General features: G+C 58.7%; 1 protein-coding gene across 1 annotated transcript; it reads right to left on the bottom strand.

Moving 5' to 3' along the window:
* Positions 1 to 3,973: 3,973 nt before the first annotated feature.
* SIX3 (SIX homeobox 3) lies at positions 3,974 to 15,770 on the bottom strand. The gene is made up of 4 exons (XM_087863209.1): positions 15,716 to 15,770; positions 7,261 to 8,080; positions 5,276 to 5,435; positions 3,974 to 4,893 (listed from the first exon to the last, which is right to left on the bottom strand). The coding sequence occupies exons 1-4, from the start codon at positions 15,768 to 15,770 to the stop codon at positions 4,804 to 4,806; spliced, it is 1,125 nt and encodes a 374-aa protein (XP_087719335.1). The 3' UTR covers positions 3,974 to 4,803.
* Positions 15,771 to 18,472: the final 2,702 nt, after the last annotated feature.

Here is an 18,472-nt window from a genome sequence, read left to right as displayed (position 1 = left end):
CAGAGGGCCGCCCGGCCTACACACTGGGACCGAGGAGGCTCCCCTCAGCTGGGGCTGGAAGGGCCCAGGGTGGTGGGGAGTTGGGTGGGCCTGAGCTCCGAGCACCTGGGGACCGTGAGCGCGCCCCAGAGAGCTGGGCATCTCATCCCCAGTGCCTGGGCACGCAGGGTTAGGCATTGGTGAGGGGCCCAAAAAAGACCCCGAGGCAGCAGCCGGTGCCCCAGGGGACAGCCACACAAAGACCTAGGCGGGGGACCTAGATGGCCATGGAGGCACAGAAAGACAGGGAGAGGGAGAAGAGACAGGGTCATCCCCTGCTTGGGGAGGCCAAGTGCACCCAATGTGCCACAGTCTGGAGCCTGGGCTTCGAGCTCCAGGGAGCCTAGCGATGGGCTAGGTCCACAGTGTGATGGGCTGGTCAGTTCTCCTTTCAAAAGAAGCTGAGAGAGTCACTCTGCTGCCACAGCCCACAGTAGGGTTCACGTTCCACCCCCACTCGGCCCACCTAGGCCTGGGCCTGGCCCTCCCATCACCTCACTGGAGCCCTCCCCACATCCAAAGTCCGGCCATCCCTGGCGGGTCTCACCACCTCCTACCTGAGTCCCCACCGGAACCAGCCAGGCTCCTATGCCTTCAATCCCACTATTGATCAACACCCCACCCCACGCCGTGGCAGCTTCCAGGTCATTTCATTTTAATCAACTGCATGTCTCACTTGGGATAATTAACTGTGTTGGTGCTGGGCAGTCAATTCTGCAGGATTTGAAGAGGACAAGAAGAGGGGCAGGGTAGGGTCTCTGGGCCAGAGCTCCTAGTCGGGGGAGGGGTGCAAGGATGAGAGGTGCGTAGGCCGGAAGGGGTAGATTGGCCTTTCTAACCTCAGGCAGGCAGCTTCTAGGGGCCAATGACTTTGGCACAAACGTTTCCAGCTTTGCTTCCCGTGCTGTGGCTTCAGGTTTCCCCCAACAAATCCTGGATTGCCATTGTTTTTCTTTGAGGGAGGCAGGAATGAAGAGACTCTCCCCAGATCGGTGCATTTCTTCAAGTCCCTTATCGCTAGAATAGGCAGCCCAGGTACACAGAGGCCTACGTGCACAGGGAAGACTTCAAGCTCTCCTGCTGGCGCACGGGGCAGGGGTGCACAGAGGGTGCTGTGTGGCAGCGCTGAGCAGCACCAGAAGGAGGGGAGCTGACCCGTGGGCTGCCCTGGGGCTGGACAGAGAGGGTGGGTGGTTAAGGTGACGCCTGGTTACCCAGCCTGACAAGGCTAAGGAGAATGCACATACCAGTATACACACTCTCCCCAAGACAGCCCCGCAGCATTCCCAGGCAGTGGGGGGCTGTGCACGGTGGCGGAGCTGGCTTGTCTGCCAGCAGGGGCTTCCGTCAGGCCTCACCCTTGAGCTCTGCCCTGGCTGCCCCTGGAATGTTGACTGTCTTGGCCAGAGCTTTAAGGGACCCAGAAAGAGAATGGGCAGGCAGCCCATAAAAGAAGAGATCTGGCTGGAAAGGGGCCTCTTTTCTCTCACTCCCATGTTTAAAGGGGCGGGGGACAAATCCAATGTAATATCCTCGGGGATCAGGGTAAAGGGCAAACTGGGGAAGCCAAAGCGCCCAACTCCCCTCTGCCCTCTGCTCAAAGAATACCGACTGTGACCCCTTGGCCCCCATTCCTTGAAGGCAGAGGCCAGTCAGTTAGGGCTGGGTAGCCTGGGAGTCGTATCTGTGGGTTGAGTAGAACAAGGGAACCCACCAGAATGGAGACCCACAAAACACATGTCCACGGCACAGAAAGGCCCTGTACACACAGCGCCCTATAGTTGTACTTGAACCACTTGCCGAACTAGGTCAATATAAACTGCCCAAGCTTCGCACACATACCCACCATATAGGCGATATAAAGGAACACACATACTGGACACACACTGATGCACTATACACACATATTTATCAAACCTCTCACACACACACACACACACACACACCCCTTCATATGCAGAGCTGGACTGCATGGTGGAATTGCATACATCTACACTGCTCACCGCAAGCACCCATACCTCTCCCGCAGGGAACCTGGAGGTGAGGTCAGAAAGTGCAGAGCAGAGTGTTGGTATTTGTACAGACCTGAGTAGACACACAAGAGATGAGAGAGAGTGATAGGTGACAGACAACAAGACAGGTAGCAGGCTGGTGACACCCAACAGAACCTAGGCCCCCAACGCTGGAGGTTGCTATGGAGTCAGATGGCCTGTTTTCTGCAGTAGAGAGAGAGGAATGAGTACTGGATCCTCCAAACTTGCTTGCTTTCTCAGGGATGTTGAGAGAAGGAGGCATTTTTACTCCGCGAGTTTGTCGTCTGTCCCCAGACAAAAAGGCATCCGCTCCCTAGTTCACCAGTCAAAGCTCCTCCAGGAGTCACCAGGCAGGAGTGCCACCCCGTCCTTCCACCCATCATTCTACTTATCAGTTGGGTAGGGGCCATCCAGACCCGCTACGCTGTCTGAGACAGCCTCTTCTCTGCAATCAGGACCAAGTTCTGGGGCAAGTATGAACCAGACATTTTAAAATGCAGGTCGGGGACAGAGCCCGTCACCCCAGGCATCATTCTATGCACCAGAACAGAGGCTCCGTCTGAGTAGAAGCCAGAAGCCCGTTCCCCAAATTCCTGACACCTAGGCCGTATTGCCTGAAATGTGGCACCATGAGGAGTGTTTCCCAGGGCACTGAATGCATGCAGAGATTCTGGCACTGGGTGCCAGGCCTCAGAACTTGGAAGCTCCCGAGGTCATCTGAATGCCCTGGATCTCAGGAAAGACGCACACAGAAACCTTCCCTTCCAGGCAAGCTCGCCCTGGGCCCACAAGGCCCACTTGCACGCACAGAGCACCTCTGGGCCTGGCGGCCTTTCTGCCCGGCCAGACCCTGCGTAAACCCCATGGCGAGACTGGGGATGGGGACAAAAGGAAATCGGAAGTCAAAATTAGTTTGGAACCGGCGCGAAATTCCATGCACGTTTCTCCCTAATCCTCCTCCCTTTGGAAATTGGACTTTCAAGTGAAGGCAAGTTTTCTGAAATTACCTCTTTGGCTCCTCGGGCGGAAGCTGGCCTGGCCCATAGCGGCAGAGGCGCGGTCAGCCATGCCAGCACCGGGAACTGTGGGGGCCCAGGCAGGGCAGGGAGGCCTGGGGCCTGGGGGAACCTGGTTAGCAAAGACGGTGATTTTTTTTGGTTTTCGTTTTCAAGTGTAAACCAGCTCTGAAAATGTCTTAGGGGCTGGAGAGACTCCAGTTGATCCCAAGAGACGGGAAGAAATTTCAAGGAGACAGATCGAGATCCGCAAGGCAAGTCATACAGTCACACAGACGCGAACACCAGTGGCGAGGAGAAGGTCCAATCCTGATTGTAGGCCCTAAACTCCTCCGACTACCTTCTCCTTTGCTCTCTCCACCTTCCCTACCCTGGTCACAGTTGCCCCCAACTCCACCCCACAAAAAGAAGACAAAACCTGTCAGCTCGGCTCTGGATTGGTGGATGGTTGGACTGCTGACCTTGTATGTTTACCCTTAAACACACACACACACACACACACACACACACACACACACACACACACACAAACTACAACAGCAACCAAAAGATGCCAAACACACCCAAAGACCCACAAGGGCAGCAGCAGGCTCTAATTCCTGCGGATCTCGGCCTGGCATCTCCTTCTGAAGAAACCGGCTGTGGCCCCCTCCCCCTGCGCCCTCTGAGCCTTTCGTTCCGGATTTGGCTTTGGTTCTCCTCCGAAGGGTCTGTTCCCATCTTCCCACCCCCCACCCCCACCCCCTCCAAGGAAAAGCGCCTACCCAGCCTTAAAATCCTGCCCCAGCCCGAGCCGAGCCGCGTAGGTGGAGTGGAAGCAAAGGCCGTGCGCTGCACCCCGGGCTGCGGCCCCGGGGTGGACAAAAACACGAGTCTCGGGGAGTGATAAGAAAATGGAGAATACTGTATTTGCTTTAGAAAGTTTTTACATATAGATAAACACGCAGTTAAGATAACAGTAAAAGCGCCCTACGGGGAGTGAGAGATATCTCCAAAGCAGCTAAGAAATACTTGAAATAGCTTTTGCATAAGAATACTACGGTCTCACTCTCCGCTTCCGCTAGCGACAGGGTCCCTCTTCCTAACCCAGCCCGCCACGCCACGCCTTGACTGCCAAGTCGACGCCAGGAACACTGAGTGGGAGGGGAACCCCAAAAAGGAAAGAGACAGGTGAGCGGGGAGGCAGGAAGGGGGGGAAGAGAATGAAAAAGGAAGAGGAGAAAAAGCAATATCATATACAGGCAATTTCTACACATATATTACAAACTGGGAAAATGACCGATCATTAAGATATACATAATTCATATAAAATTTTGAAATAAAAATAAAAATCTGTTACAGTCATAACTATTCTTTTTCCACATTTATAACCAGTACCCACACAGGCAGTGACAGAGTGGAGAGAAAAAGGTGCTTACGAAGAAAATGATTGTCTGGTGAACAAAAAACAGAAGATTGCATCTTGTTTGACCAATACTTGGACTTAAAAACAGAGAAAGAAAGAAGAGCGAGAGAGGAAAAAAGAGAGCGAGCAACAAAAGGCGAGAAACATTTGCTATTTCCCTCTCGAGGAGTTCTTTTTTTTTTTTTAAACAAATTCTGAACGGAGATGGCGGTTTTATTTTTTTCTCTTTTTGTCTGTTTTGCTTTTGTCGTCTTGTCGTCGTGGTGGTGGTCGGTTTTTGTACAGTCGACTCTTTTTAAATCGTTTTAAACTAGAGAGAATATTTTCCCAGATACAAATAAATCGTCATGCAGGTGGGGTGCCGGGTCCGTGGGAACCGAAAGGAGAAGCCGTGCTTGTCCTAGAAAGTATACAATTGTCACCTCTTTTATGTTTTCTGCCCGCAACATCAGCGTTTGTAACTGTCTGTTGGCGTCGCGGTCCTTTGGGGTGGCCGTGGTGGTAGATGGTGGTTGGGGTTGTTGATAGTTTGCGTTTAATTTGTTATTTTTCTTGGTTTTTATATATTTTTGGCTGGGGTGGAAGTGTGTGTGTACTTGTGTGTGTGTGTGTATGATTGTGTATCCTGATTTCGGTTTGTTCTGGGGATGGAGGAAGAAGAGGAAGAGGAGGAGGGCGAGGAGGAGGAGGAGGAGGAGGAGGAGGAGGAGGGGAAGGAGGGGGAGGGGGGAGGAGGGCGGCCTTGGCTATCATACATCACATTCCGAGTCGCTGGAGGTTACCGAGAGGATGGAGGTGCCGGTGTCCGCGCGCTCCGTCAGGCTGGACACGCTGGTGGTGGGGCTGGCCGCCGTAGACGGCGACTCTGCCGAGCCGTGCGTGGGGCAGCCGGGCTCGGCCAGCGAACGCATGCCGCTCGGTCCGATGGCCTGGTGTTGAAGCCTGCGGGAGACAGAGAGCGGCACCAGCCCTGACACAGCGGCTCCGCCACCCGGCTCCGTCAAGCCGCCTCCCCGCGCCCGCGCCCGCCGGTGCTCCCCAGCCTCCCCAGCCGCGCGCCCTTCGCCACCACCCCCCACTCGGCTCTCTGCGCTCATTGCTCCCCCCCCCCCGCTCCCCTGCTTCCAAGCGCCCGACAGCTCACTGAACGCCGCAGAGCCCCCCAGTGCAGGTCTTGGTTCTCTTCTCTCCTTCCCAGGGCTCTCTGAAGCTTCCCAAGGCTTCCCAGTTCGGAGGCGGCCTCCGAGGAGAGGTAGAACCCGAGGCCGGCTGCCTGGGGAGGCCTGGGAGCACAGCGCAGGACGCCACGTCCGGAAGGAGCCCAAGCCCGCGAGGGACAGGGTGCTTCTTCCTCCCCAGCCCGTGGGACTCTTCAGACTGAACCCGCTGCCCGGTAGCGGTCTGTCTCCGCAGTGGCTCCTGCCCCAGCTCCCCCGAACACACCCAGAGCTGCGGGTTGCTCACCCGCAGCCTCTCCCGAGTAGGACCCGCTGGCTTCGCTCTCTCGATCCCTGCGCAGAGCACAGGAGCAGGGGAAGAGAGAACCGAGAAGCCGGAAGCGGAAAAAGTGGGGAAGAGGTGCAAGAGAGAAGGCGACAGGAAAGGGGGAGCAGAGCAGTCTCTATCTACCCCTTTGCCGCACCAGGCAGCCGCTGCCCGATCCTAGAGACTCTGAGTTCCTACAAGGAGGCCTTCCCCTGTCCCGGGCACTCCCCCTCTCAGGCGAAAAACTGGCTCCACAGGCAAAGGTGTGAGGGCCGAGGGCTCAGGCCTGGGCCACCTAAACGCAAACACACTCACTCCCGCTAGGAACTCACCCCTGGCCCCCAGCCCCTGGCAGCTGTCAGCAGCTGGGGCCCTGCTCCCTGCATACACCAGGCCCAGGGCCTTCGCAGGCTAGGTAGGGACACAGGCTCCTTACCAGGGCTTTCACCCCACTTCCTTCCTTCCCCCTTCCCTCCTCTTTCCTTCCAGTTATTTTTCTCCCTACCTTCCCTGGGCCCAAGTGGGCTGACTGGTCAAGCCCAGGCAACTTTGTGACTTTGTGGCCAACGGGCTGGCAGTGGGGCTGCTCCTGCTCCTGGTGGCCTCCCAAGTTAGAGGACCGAGGGGATGCTCCTTGACTGGGGCAGGAGGGCTAGCACCTGTGTGCAGGTACACACACACACACACACACACACACACGCACGCACACAAGGCCTCTCCACTCCCCGCCTGGGTTTCCTGCTCCCAGCCAGGCAATTTGCAATGCTGAGGGAAAGAGGCCTGCTCTGCGGTGGCCACCGACCTTTTTCCTTTTGTGGCAGAGACCCAGGTTCAGTTTCCTCTCCATGACACTGTGGAGTCCTCCCCAGGTTTTTGCAGTGCATAGGAATAAAAACCAGATGGCAAGGACGGCTTTCCTCCCTTCCCCGTTGTAGGCTCCGGAGGAGTGGGGGTCTGGGGACGGGCTGAGGAGGTGGCACGGGTGCATCGCAGGGCCAGGGCTCCCAGGGCTGGGACCAGGGGCTGTGGGCGCTCGGGACCTCACACACACACACTCTCCACTCTGCCGAAAGCCCCTCTCTGACAAAGCAGTCAATAATCCCACTGCCCGTCCCTCTTCTGCGCCTCTGGGCAAGCGGAAACTTTCTCCAACTGGCCAGGGGGTCGCGGCTTCTCGCGCGCTCGGCAGCCATCGGCACATTGCCCCGTTCGCCCCCATTTCACCCGCGCTCTCTCTCCCCGGCCCCAGAGACCGTAGCCAGGCCGCGGGCCCGCCACTGACCTGTTCTTGGCCGCCGCGGCGCGGTCGCGCTGCCTCCGGTTCTTAAACCAGTTGCCTACTTGTGTGGGAGTGAGGCCGGTGGCCTGCGCCAGTTCGCGTTTCTTGCTGGGGTTGGGGTAGGGGTCCTGCAGGTACCACTCCCGCAGCAGGCTCCGAGTCCGCTCCTTGAAGCAATGCGTCTTCTGCTCGCCGTCCCAGATGGTGCGCGGCAGCGGGAACTTCTTGCGCACGCGGTACTTGTCCACCGGGCCGAGCGGGCGGCCGCGCAGCTTCTCGGCCTCCTGGTAGTGCGCCTCCAGCCACATGGCCTGCAGCTTGCCGTGAGACTCCTTGGTGAACTTGTGGTTCTCCAGGATGTGGTAGAGGTCGCGGAAGTTGCCCGTGTGGAAGGCGACCACGGCGCGCGCGCGCAGGATCGACTCGTGCTTGTTGATGGCCTCGCACGCCCCGGGGGCCACGGGCAGCGACCAGAGGAAGCGGCCCAGCCGCTCGATGTCGCCCGTCTCCTCCAGCGTCTCGCAGACGCTGGCCACCTGCTCCGGCGAGAAGTTGAGGGTGGGCAGCTGGAACATGGACAACTCTTCCGGGGGGGCCCTGGAGCCGCCGCCGCTGCCGCCGCCGCCTGCTCCGCCAGCACCGCCGCCTCCCGCACAGTTCCCGCCGCCGCCGCCGCCGCCGCCCGCGCCGCCGCCGCCGCCCGCACCGTTCCCGCCGCCGCTACTCGCCAGAAGTAGGGAGCGGTGATGAGGATCCGCGAAGTTTGGCAACAAGAAGTGGGAGGAATAGAGGTCTAGGGGGGAGCGGAATACCATGGACTGACCTGAGAGGAGAGGAGAAAATTCAGGGAGAGGAAGAGAGAGGGGAGGAAGAGGAGGAGAGGGGCGATGAGGACCAGGAGGAGGGAGAGGAGAGGGGGGAGGAGGAGAAGGAAAGGAGGGGGGAACAGGAGGAGGAGGAGGGGGAGGAGGAAGGGCGTAAGGGACACCCACACCCCACACACATCCACACACACACACACCCGCGCAGCCACATAGAGAGGGAGGAAGGAGAGCGGCCCGGTGCGCGCGCGCAGAGAGAGAACCCGAGACAGAGAGAGGGAGAGGGAGAGAGAGAGAGAGAGAAGAGCGAGAGCCAACCACCGCCGAGTCAAGATTCAGCGATTCCACAGCAATCGCCCTAATGACAACAGCCTCATAATATCTCCCCTAAATCCACAGTGAGTGCAGCATTGAAACATTTTGTTTCGCTTTTCTATTGGTCTGCGGCATGTCGTTGTGGCGTTGCCACGGCAACCGCTGCCAATCACTGTCAGCCCTGCCAATCAATACCGAGAACGTAAGGACGGTTTTACCACTTAGCCAGAGTGGGGGGAAGGGGGAGAGGAGGGAGAGAGGGAGAAGGGGGAGAAAGAGGTTTTTTTTTAATCTTTGCAACTCTTAATCTCGCCACTTCCCCCTCTTTATCCCCCCCCCCCCCCCCCCCCCCCGTCTCTGAGCTCCTTCTTCCCTCTTCCCCATAGAAGTTGATCCAGAAATTCAAAAGGCCACGGACAGAGAGTTGTTGAATGGGATGAGCAATTAAACGGGGGGTTTTGTTGGGAAGTAAGAGGCTCCCCAGGCCACATGAAGGTCTAAGGCCAGTCCTCAAGGAGAGGCCGAGGGCCGGCCAAGCAGGCACGGTTTGCACATGGTGTGCACGTCGGGCGCCTCTTTCTGCCTATGTGAGCACTAATAGTGGCGAGGAAGAAAGAAGAGATGAGATCATGGGGCCCACCACAAGCTGACCCTGTCTGCTGCTCCCGGGATCCTGGATTTTGGGGGGCATCTGACGCCTGAGAGCCTGAGCCCAGAACCCAGGGTGTCCCAAGCTGCTCTGGTCTGTCCCGTGGGTGACCATCGGCCACATTTACCCCAATTCCGTCTGCACTGGATTCCACCCGCTTTGCTGTACTCTGCCCCTGGTCAAGGAAATTTGATTTCCCCTATTGTCCTGTATTTTTAAATATCAGTACAAATAACAGTACACTTATTTTTATCTTGAAAAGCAAGACACCTCTTTGTTCCCCCCCCAGACTTCAGCTGTGTCTCCCTGGGAGCTGAGAAGTCTGGAACCCTCTGGAGACCCCTGACAAGCCCATTACTCCTACTCCTCCGAGGAGCTCTGGACCTGCCTACCAGCCCCAGAAGGACACTCAAACTTTGGAGGCTTCCCCAAAGAAGCGGGTAGGCCTAAACATTGCGTGTTTGCTCATATTGTAAAGAAAAAATAATAAAACTAATTTATCTAAGCAAAGTAACTTGACAAGCCTGAAACAGACCCCAAAAGGCCCATAGAATAGAGAAAGCCCTCCCTTCCTCTGGCCACTGCAGCCCCCCCACCCCACCCCGACCCAGGGCTGGTATGGGTATTTATTCTAAGGTATGTTGCTTTTAAGAAGATGTAATCAGCATCTTTAGCCGGGCCTCCCTTTGTGAGGCTTCTGTAACTATGGAAGTGTGATTTACGCAGATTTGTCGGGGTCAGAGACGTCTTTCCCCTGAGCACTGTGTATATTTAGACAGGACTCGGTTTGGTGTTAAAAAGTGTATATTTTGAATGAGTTCACACACAGTAGCCAACAATACCCACATTGTCGGCCCGTGTACAACGCGTATTGAAACGCAGCGTCCAGACTTCAACTAATCTGCCCTCAATAAAGCTGAAATAATTATCCTAAGCTGCCTTTCCAGAAGAAAAATCATTGAGGAATTCAAAACTCTTTAAAAAAAAAAAAAGATCTTTTCTACATTCCGATGCAGATCTGGGGGTGAGGCACCGAGTCCACACCACTTTGGAGATCTCAATGAGGGAGGAGAGAAAGAGTTTGAGAGAGAATTTAAATGGGAAACCCAACGTGACTGAGGCTGTGAGTGTCCCACCCCTAAACCCCAGCTCAGGCACTGCTTAGGCCCTGACTCCCGCAGAGCCAGGCCTCCTGGGCAGAGAAGTGCAAGCTGCGACCGAGGCTCTACTCTGGTAGGGAGGCTCTGGGCTGGGCGAGGGGGCCGCTACCCGCCTGCTCTGCCCCTGGCAGCCGAGGGTCGCCAGTCCTAAACCCAATGACCGAGGCAGGGAAATATTCGCTCAAAGGGAAGACCCGCCAAGGCCCACTTCGGGTGATCTCTCCCCTCCAAGTAGCTTGCTCCCAACCGTGAGTCCTTTTCCCTTCAGCTTCGAAGCTCTGGGCGGTCGTTCACAGCGGGCCCAGAAAGAGCCCTAAGGTTGGGACACAAAAACAGACGCTTCATCTTTTCTTCCCGATCCCTTTCTCTCGTAGGGGAAGGATTATAGGCTGAGGGGTGGGAGGGGGAAGGGGCAGGAGGAGGAAGCGGGGGAGGAAGGAATGAAAAAGGGGAGGGAGTGGGTATTGTGCCGCGTGTGGGGGGAGAATTCCTACGGGTGGGTTTCCGAATATTGTGTTCAACTTTTTGAAAGCAGCTCGTGACCCCGAAACTGCATCCCCTAGAGCCGAGGACCCAGGCGCCGGGCGGGCGGGTGAACCCAGCCAGTCCCCTCCCCGTCCCCACAACCCCCGCCTCCGGGTGGGGGTGACCCGGCCTCTCCCCGCCGCAGCCTGGCCAGCCCGGGAGGGAGGCTGGGCAGGTGCCGCGGGCTCTGCCGAAAGTGCTGAAATCGAAAACCTTCGCCACTCAAGGAGAATTGAGGCAAGTGGGGCTGCGACTCAGCTCGGCGACACCCCTGCCCCCAGCCTCGGCCCGGGCACCTGCCGACGCGCCGCACCCCGCCTGCTGGGGGTGGCGGCCGCGACTCTGGGAGTGCAAAGCCGGGCCGAGGGCGGCTGCGAGGCGCGCAGCTTTGTGCGCTGGGACAGGGCCGGGCGCCGCGGGGCGGGCGGCCAGCCCCGGGCTGTCAGAGACTCCCCGCAGAACCGAGCTCCGCGCCGCCCACGGAGCCCACCTCGCGGCCCCGCGGCCACCAGCGCCTCTCCGCTCTGGCCCGAAGCATGACGCCCGCCGCCGGGAGCCCGTAAGTTGAGAGTCCCGAGAGCTTGGGGCGGGGGGGGGGGGGGAGGCGGGGCGGCCGCTCTTCGGCGCGGATGGCTGGACTGGCTCCCGGTGGAGCTGGGAGCGCAGGCTCCGTGGGGTCTCGGTCTAGGAGTGCTGGCCGTGTGGGGGAGGGGGCTATGAAGCACCAGAGCTTCCCCTCCCAAATTCCCAGGCGCTGGGCGTTGGGGAGGGGCGTAGAAGCCGAAGGACCTCGGGTTCCGGGGCCCAGGATCCTTTCCCGCCGCTCTGGGGGCCCGAGGCAGTGGGCAGCAGGAGGGAAGGGAACTGAGCCTGGGGCCATCTGGAGGGGTGGCGCGCAGGGGGGCGCCAGCACCCAGGGTCTCTCAGAGCGCGAAGATTGGGATGGATGGGTCAGTCCGCGGGGCCTGTAGGTCTCCCCTGCTCTCTGGCTGCTGAGACTCCCGGATCTGGGACTTGGAGCCCGCACAGCCGAGGTCACAAAATTGCCACCACGGTCTCTGCTTTAATCCTGGGTCGGGCAACTGGCAGGTCTGCGTACAGGTGGTGCGGAGAGAAAGGGTGTTTGAGCTGGAGAGTGTCTTTCTCGTACTAGGACCTAAAGGGCATTTATTTACAAAACCAGCCCCAAAACCAGCAGTCTCAACTCCACCAGGAGAGGTGCCTGAGAGACTCACTGCTTGGCGTTACCGGGAAAGCCAAAAAGTCCGCAAGCCTCCGGGCTGGAGCAGCTGCACCCACTCGGCCTTGCTCAGTTCCGTAAGGCCGGTTTGTCCTGGGGGGCAACGGCCCTTCCGGCCCGCCAGGACTTCGGGAGACCGGGTCTGGTCCGGTGGTCCGCGGTTTGGGCCTCCCCGCAAGCTGCAAACTGAGGCGCTTGGCGCGGACCGCCGAGGAGGGCGCAGGGGAGTGCAGCACGCAGGCGGGGAGGCCGCGAAGCCCTTCAAGGACCCCGATTACTTTCCTTTGAATGAAAAACAACAACAACAACAACAACTGCTCCCTCCCTGCGCCCCCGCCCCCCGCCTTAGCCTCCGGGGACCCGCGTTTGGAGCAATTGTCGCCGGGGACAGTAAACACAGCTCAGTTGCTTCAACTTTCTCCTCACATAAAAGTTCCTGGCGTGCAGGGAAATTTGAATATTTGATCAGCCCCTTTGAGTGACCCTCATTAGCTTGGCGCCCTGCTAAGGCTCCGGCATTGCAAGAAAGCTGCTAGGCCCGGCATTTGTATGCCTGGTTAGCGCCGCTTAATGAAGCTGCCCCGACGGCTCAAAGGCGGCCTCCGGGCCGGCGCTGCGCACCTCTAGGCACCCCACTCTGCCTAATGAGCCCCACCGCCCTCTGAAGGCCCCTCCACCCTCCACATCCTCTAACAAGAGAAGTTTGGCTGTCTTGGGCCACTGCACCTCCCACTGCCAGGCCCAGGAGAGTGGGCACAAACCGTTCCCAGCTGGCTGTGCTGACCCAGCCCCAAGAGAAAGAGGTGGGTGACCTGGGGGTTGTGAGTGATAGGGGCCGGGGAGGAGGCTTGTGGCCTCAGGGTCTAGTCCAGGGAGTGTCCTACCAACCTCTCCCAAGAAGGCCAATTTCAAATCATTTACCCCAGTTCCTTGAAGATGCATCTGGACTAGTGTTGGGGTGGCAGAGGACAGATGTCCAGGGGAGGCTCAGTTTTCCATCCTCCTCCCTACCCAAGTTCCTTTGGGCTCCACCGCCCAGGAGACAGGATACTTCTTTGCAGAGATCCCCTTGGGACAGCCAGAACTGGTGTGCTAGGGCTTGAATTTGAGAAGGGGTGGGCACACTCAACTCCTTGAACTATCATTGCCTCTCCATCCCAGACCCCAGACAGGCAAACACAGTTGGCACTAGGAAAGGCAACGTGCTCTAGCCTCCCTTGCCCTGCTTCCTCTGCCCCAGAAAACCAAGCCTTCTCTGGTCTCTCTTTAATCATGCTTCCAGTTCTTGGGAAGCTTAAAGAAAGCATTTAAGCAGGGCCACCTTATACAGGACCAACTGGCTGCTAGGGCAAGATGGGACTGAAACAGGCCTGAGGGGGAGGAAAAGAGGGAGAACTCTGTAAGGTAGGGCGACCAAAGCCACCATCTACTTCCCATTTTCTCAGTAGGGTTAGTGACATGGTTGGCCAGCAAATCTAAGGAGCCCAGTTAGAAGTTGTGTTTCAGTCTTCTGAAAGTGTAGATTCCCTCTCTGTTCCTTCTCTCCTCCCATGCCCATTTCCCTGGACAGTTGTCACTCAAGGTCCCTCCTTACACACCCAGCTCTTGGGCTTTTAAGGGTTACTTTTGGGGCTTGGGGAGCAGGCTTTTCTCAGATCCATGCTCTGGGCCTCCTGGAGGTGTCCCCCACCACAACCCCATAATCCGTCAGATACACAGCAGGCTGGCCAGGTTGTAGTAGCTTCAGGACCCCATTCCAGGGTCGCCACCTCTAGGAATGAGTGGCACCCAGCCAGCCCTCACCCTCTACCAAAAGGTCAGCGAGGCCCTGGGATAGAAGAGCCTTCTAAGTCCATCTGGTCTGCTCCTCTTCCATTTCTTTCCCCCAGCTCAACTGGCACTCCCTGCCCCATTTCCCATCCCGGGACCCCCTAATTCAAGCCCGAACTGACGATATTTAGGGATCATCTCTGCACGGGGCAAGACGGTGCCTGGGCCTTGATCCATCCAAAGGGCAAAGGTAGGAGCCGGTGAGCGAGGAATGAACGGAGTCGGAGAGAAAGGGGACCTGAAGTGGGGGTGAAACTCAGCCCTATGGCCCTAAGGCCAGGCTCACCAACTGCTCAGGGGAGGAGGTGAAGGGAGGGGGCTAGGAGTCCGCAGGCATCGGTCGGGGCAGCAGGGACCTAAGGCGTCGGCGTGGGGGGCTAGATCCAGAGGAGAGGGGCGGGGAGGCGGGGGTCAGGGGAGCGCGCAGGACGGAGGGGGGTGGTACGGCTCTTTAAGAGCCACACGGCTGGCAGGAGAAGCGCGCGGCCCGGTGCTGGTAGAGCATTGACCCCGAAGGGGATTTAGCGGGAAGGGAGCGGCCGGGCTCCGATGGCTTTGTCCCGGGGCGACCAGAGAGGCCGAGGCACAAGAATAAGGAGCGACCGCGTCATGAAAGGCCGCGCTGAGGCGGCGGCGCTGCTGCTCTTGACTTCTGAGCAGGGCTTAGAAAGCTTGTCCCGGCTTAAACCAAACGGCCGGCGCTGGGCCCTGAGCGCCGAGTCCGCGGGCTCAGAGCCCCAGGCCTCGGAGCCATGGGATGAGGGGAAACTGGGGTGGCGGGGGATCTGGCAAAGCTGTTTTTGGCTCTACAACCGCCTGACTCTAGCGCAGAGCTGCTAGCCTGACTCGCAGCGCCAGGGGATGGCCAGAGCAAGAATTTTCTTTTTCCAACTTCGGCTTTTGATTTTGTGTGTCCACTTTGAGCAGCTCCAGAGCCGACTGACCCCAAATGGATTCCCAACAGGTGGCCGGGTAAGTCCATTTAAAAATTCTGCCCCTCCCCGGCCTCCTTCCTTTTTCCCTACTAGGTTCCCCCCTGGCTTCCCCGAATTCCCTGTCCTCCTTCCTCAGGTGAAGGCGGGGAAGGTGGTGGTAGTGGTGGTGGTGGTGGTGGTGGTGGTGGTGGTGGTGGTGGTGAGAGGCGCCCTCTCCCTGGGGGTCCTCGGGCTCCTAGTTCCAGCCCAGGACTGCCGGCGGGCGGGCCCGCGAAGCTCCACCCAGTACCCCCCCCCCCAGGTCTCAATCACCGTTAACTCCGTTGTGGGCCCTGAAACCCCAAGGTGTGTGTGTGGCAGGGGTGGGGGGGGGGGACGGGGGAAGTTGGGTAGGGGAGGACGCGCCGCAGCATCTCCAGAGCAGAGCCGACAGGAAGGGGGCGGGGGACCCCGTGGCCCGGCGGCCTTTGTGTGGGGGGTTACGGCAGAAACCCAACTATACAGCCTCTTTTATGGGAGACCCGGGATCGGTCCCGGGAGAGCCCGCGCCGGCTGTGCAAGAGCCTGAAGAAGAGCTTCTTGGCAGCCCTGGGTGGGGGAGTTGGAGGGGGTGAGCGGAGGGAGGAGGGGGAAGCGGAGAAAGGCGAAGGCAAGAAACCCCGGGCGTCCGAGTGAAAAGTCGGAAAATGTCCTCGGAGCGCGCGGGAAACAGAGGCGCGCGCGCTCGCGGGCGCACATCCTCTCTCTGTCACCCACTCGCACACACGCACTCACACCCACTCCGCACAGGTTGCCCACGCACGCGGTCCTTGCAAGTGCGGGGTCGCGAGCCTCAGCTCCCCAGCCGAGCCGCGAGCGGAGCCGCCCTCCTACTCCCCGCGCTCCCCGGCTGTCAGGAGCCCTTCCGCCCGGCCACCGGTGCCCCGAGAATGACTGGGGGAGCTGGGCGGGCCCCCAGGGCTGGGACTCAGGGAAGATCTTACCTGCGGAAAGGTAAGGGAAGCCGGGAGCAGGAAGCAGCGGCGGATAAATATTCATTAGGAAGTGTAAGTGTCTCCTTTTAAACCGCGCGGCGCGCGCTCTCGCTCCTCTCTTTCCCTCCCTCCCTCTGTCCTCTTCTGAGGCTCTCTCCCCCTCTCGCTCAGCCTCCCCCCCCTTTCCTGCGAAATGCCGGGTGGTTCCCGGTCTAGCTAACCTGTTGGGAAGCCTGAGCCCTGGACAGCGCCTCCACAGCTGTTTGCCTTCGCTCTTGGGGCGCGCGTTCCCCATCCTCCCTCCCTCCTTTCGCCCAGCCCCTCACCCCTCCTAAATTACTACATCATTAGCTTTATTTTCCAGGGGTGGGGGGGGTGGTAATGGCGCCTCCCGACGCACCTCCCCAAAGCAGGGCGAAAAGCCAGCGCTGTCTGAGTCTGCCCCTGCTCCATCCCCACTCCACATCCCCACCCCACAACCCCACCCAGCCTTCGTTCTTTTTTCCTCTCTAGCCACCTTCATCTCCAGCCTAGATCAACCTAACTCCCCCATCCCCCGTTCCCTCACCGCCACCAATTTGGATCCCCGGCTGGGTCAGCAGTGAGATGCCAGGCCTGCAGGTCCAACGCTCGCCGAGGTTGGAACTTCAACCTGCACTGGATGTGGGGGTAGCTCTCTGAGCCCCCCTTTCCCACGTAGGTTTTATAGCTTCACCCCGAGTGGGCACCTGGGCATCTTGGGCCTTAGGATCAAAACACGGGGCACACATTCAGGGCCTCACCTCGCCAGGCCTCAGGGCCCCCGGGTCTTAGACCTTTGGCCGGGCCTGGGAGGCTGGGTGGAAGGTGGGGGAGAGGTGGCCTCATTTTATGCGATTGGGCAGGAAAGACAGACCCACCGACTGATGGACTGGCAATGGCCTTTCACGAACAAACTGACCTGAAGTTAGACGCAAGTCCGCATCTTTCTCCTTCACACTCATGAAAAACCACATCGATAAGATTCCAGGAAGGCACCAGTCCCCGCACGATCCATCTGAGAATCGCTTGCAGCCGCCGGCAAGCACACACAGCACCCCCACCCCTGCACGCCCCAGGCCGGCGCTTCGCGGGCCCCGAGACTAGAAGGCGAGCCGGCTCGCAAGGCGGCTCCCAGCAAAGGTATACATCGCTGGACTGATGCAGGACGGCCTTGGCCAACCTTCTCCCCGCTCCAGCCCTCTAGGCCACTCCAAGGGCTCTAAGAGGTGGCGTGGTCCCAGGGCGCTTGGGGGATGGAGGGGCCCCGCGCTCCGGCAGCAGGCTGAGCTCAGAGCGCCGAGGTGGGGGCGGGAGGAGGGGCCGAGGGGGCGGGCCCAGGCAAGTTCCCAGTTACAAATACGGCTGCTCTCAGGAGGCCTAGGTGGAGAGCTTTGCCCCCAAACACGCGTATCGCTCGCCCCAAAGCGCCGTGACTTCCACTGATGGGTCCTGCACCTTCCCCAGGAACCCGAGGCTCCTTCGTCCGTTTGGTGGCCTGGAGGTGGGGTGTGGCCGCGAACCTCGAAGCGACCTAGAGACCCTGTCTCCATCCCTCCCCCCAATTTGGCTCGACCCCGCCGAAATTCACCGAGACAAGTCCCAGACGCTGTTTCGTCCCTTCCAGAAGGGAGCAAGGCGCAGGATCGTCGGAGGGTCTGCCTCTCCCTGGAATGTGAAGAAGTTGGGCAGATGAAGATGTAAGAGAGGCCTAGAGGGCCCCAGGGCTAGGAAGCCTTATAAACCTCACATCCCACCCAAAGCCCCGAGTTTGCACTTGCCCACCTCCTCCTCCCCCTTTGGTTCCAGCGGGTCGCGCACATCAGGCTTAAGCCGAGTCACCTGACCGTACACGGAACGTACAGGCAGTTGTACCCGAATACACACTATGAATTAGAGGAACGCTAAGAACAGAATTTGAGGAAAAAAGAAGTGTCCACAGACAGAATCATTCCAGCGCACAGCCCAGTTGTCCAGCTGCTGACAAAAACCACAGTGCGGTCATGGAGTGACCCGGGCCACACGGGGCGTACTACAGGAAACCACACGCCGGAGAGTGGGCCGACTGAGGATGCAGGCTTCAGGCTTCGAAGCCAAGGGCTTCCTGCTAGAGGGACGTTTGCTCCCCAGGGAAAAACTTTGTTGAGCCGACTGGGTGAAAGGTTTCAGGTCAAGTCCAGGAGGCTACAAAGAGCACCTCCTCCACCCCAAAGCTGACCCTTTTCCCTTCCTCCCAGCTGAGCTGGAGACGCACAGAAGAGGGCAATCCAGGAAAGGTTCATTCGGACCGGGATGGTTTATTTGTTATTGTTATTGGTTTAGGAGCTTGCATTCTGAAGGAGGACGGGCTGGAGAGCATAGGAACATCACTTAGCGCGCACCTAATACCTAATGGGAAACTTGGGCCCTAATCAGGTTCACATAGTGGGAGGGCCCTGATTTTGTCCCTACCACTCCTCTTATGCTAAATTTAGTCATTAAAAAGGTTAGCTTAGCTCCGCATCTTCCTTCCTTCACTTCCAGCCCAGTCCCCTTGGTATAAAATAAGTCTGCAAAAGAACACTCCAAAGAACACCAAATTATTTGGTTTATTAAACTGCTTTTCTTTGTGAGATATGGGTAAGTTCTCACCCCCTCCTCCGCTGTCCCAGGCAGAAGTTCCCATCCAGGCCCAGTGGGGGTGGGGATTGAAGAGGAGGGAGTGATTCCCAGAGGAGCTCTCCCAGAAAGGCCCAAACAAGTGCAAGG

Source organism: Ursus americanus, chromosome 7, assembly GCF_024610735.1.
Source record: "Ursus americanus isolate L20-20 chromosome 7, mUrsAme1.1.p, whole genome shotgun sequence".
Lineage (NCBI taxonomy): Eukaryota > Metazoa > Chordata > Mammalia > Carnivora > Ursidae > Ursus > Ursus americanus.
This window is presented reverse-complemented; position numbering and strand designations above follow the sequence as displayed.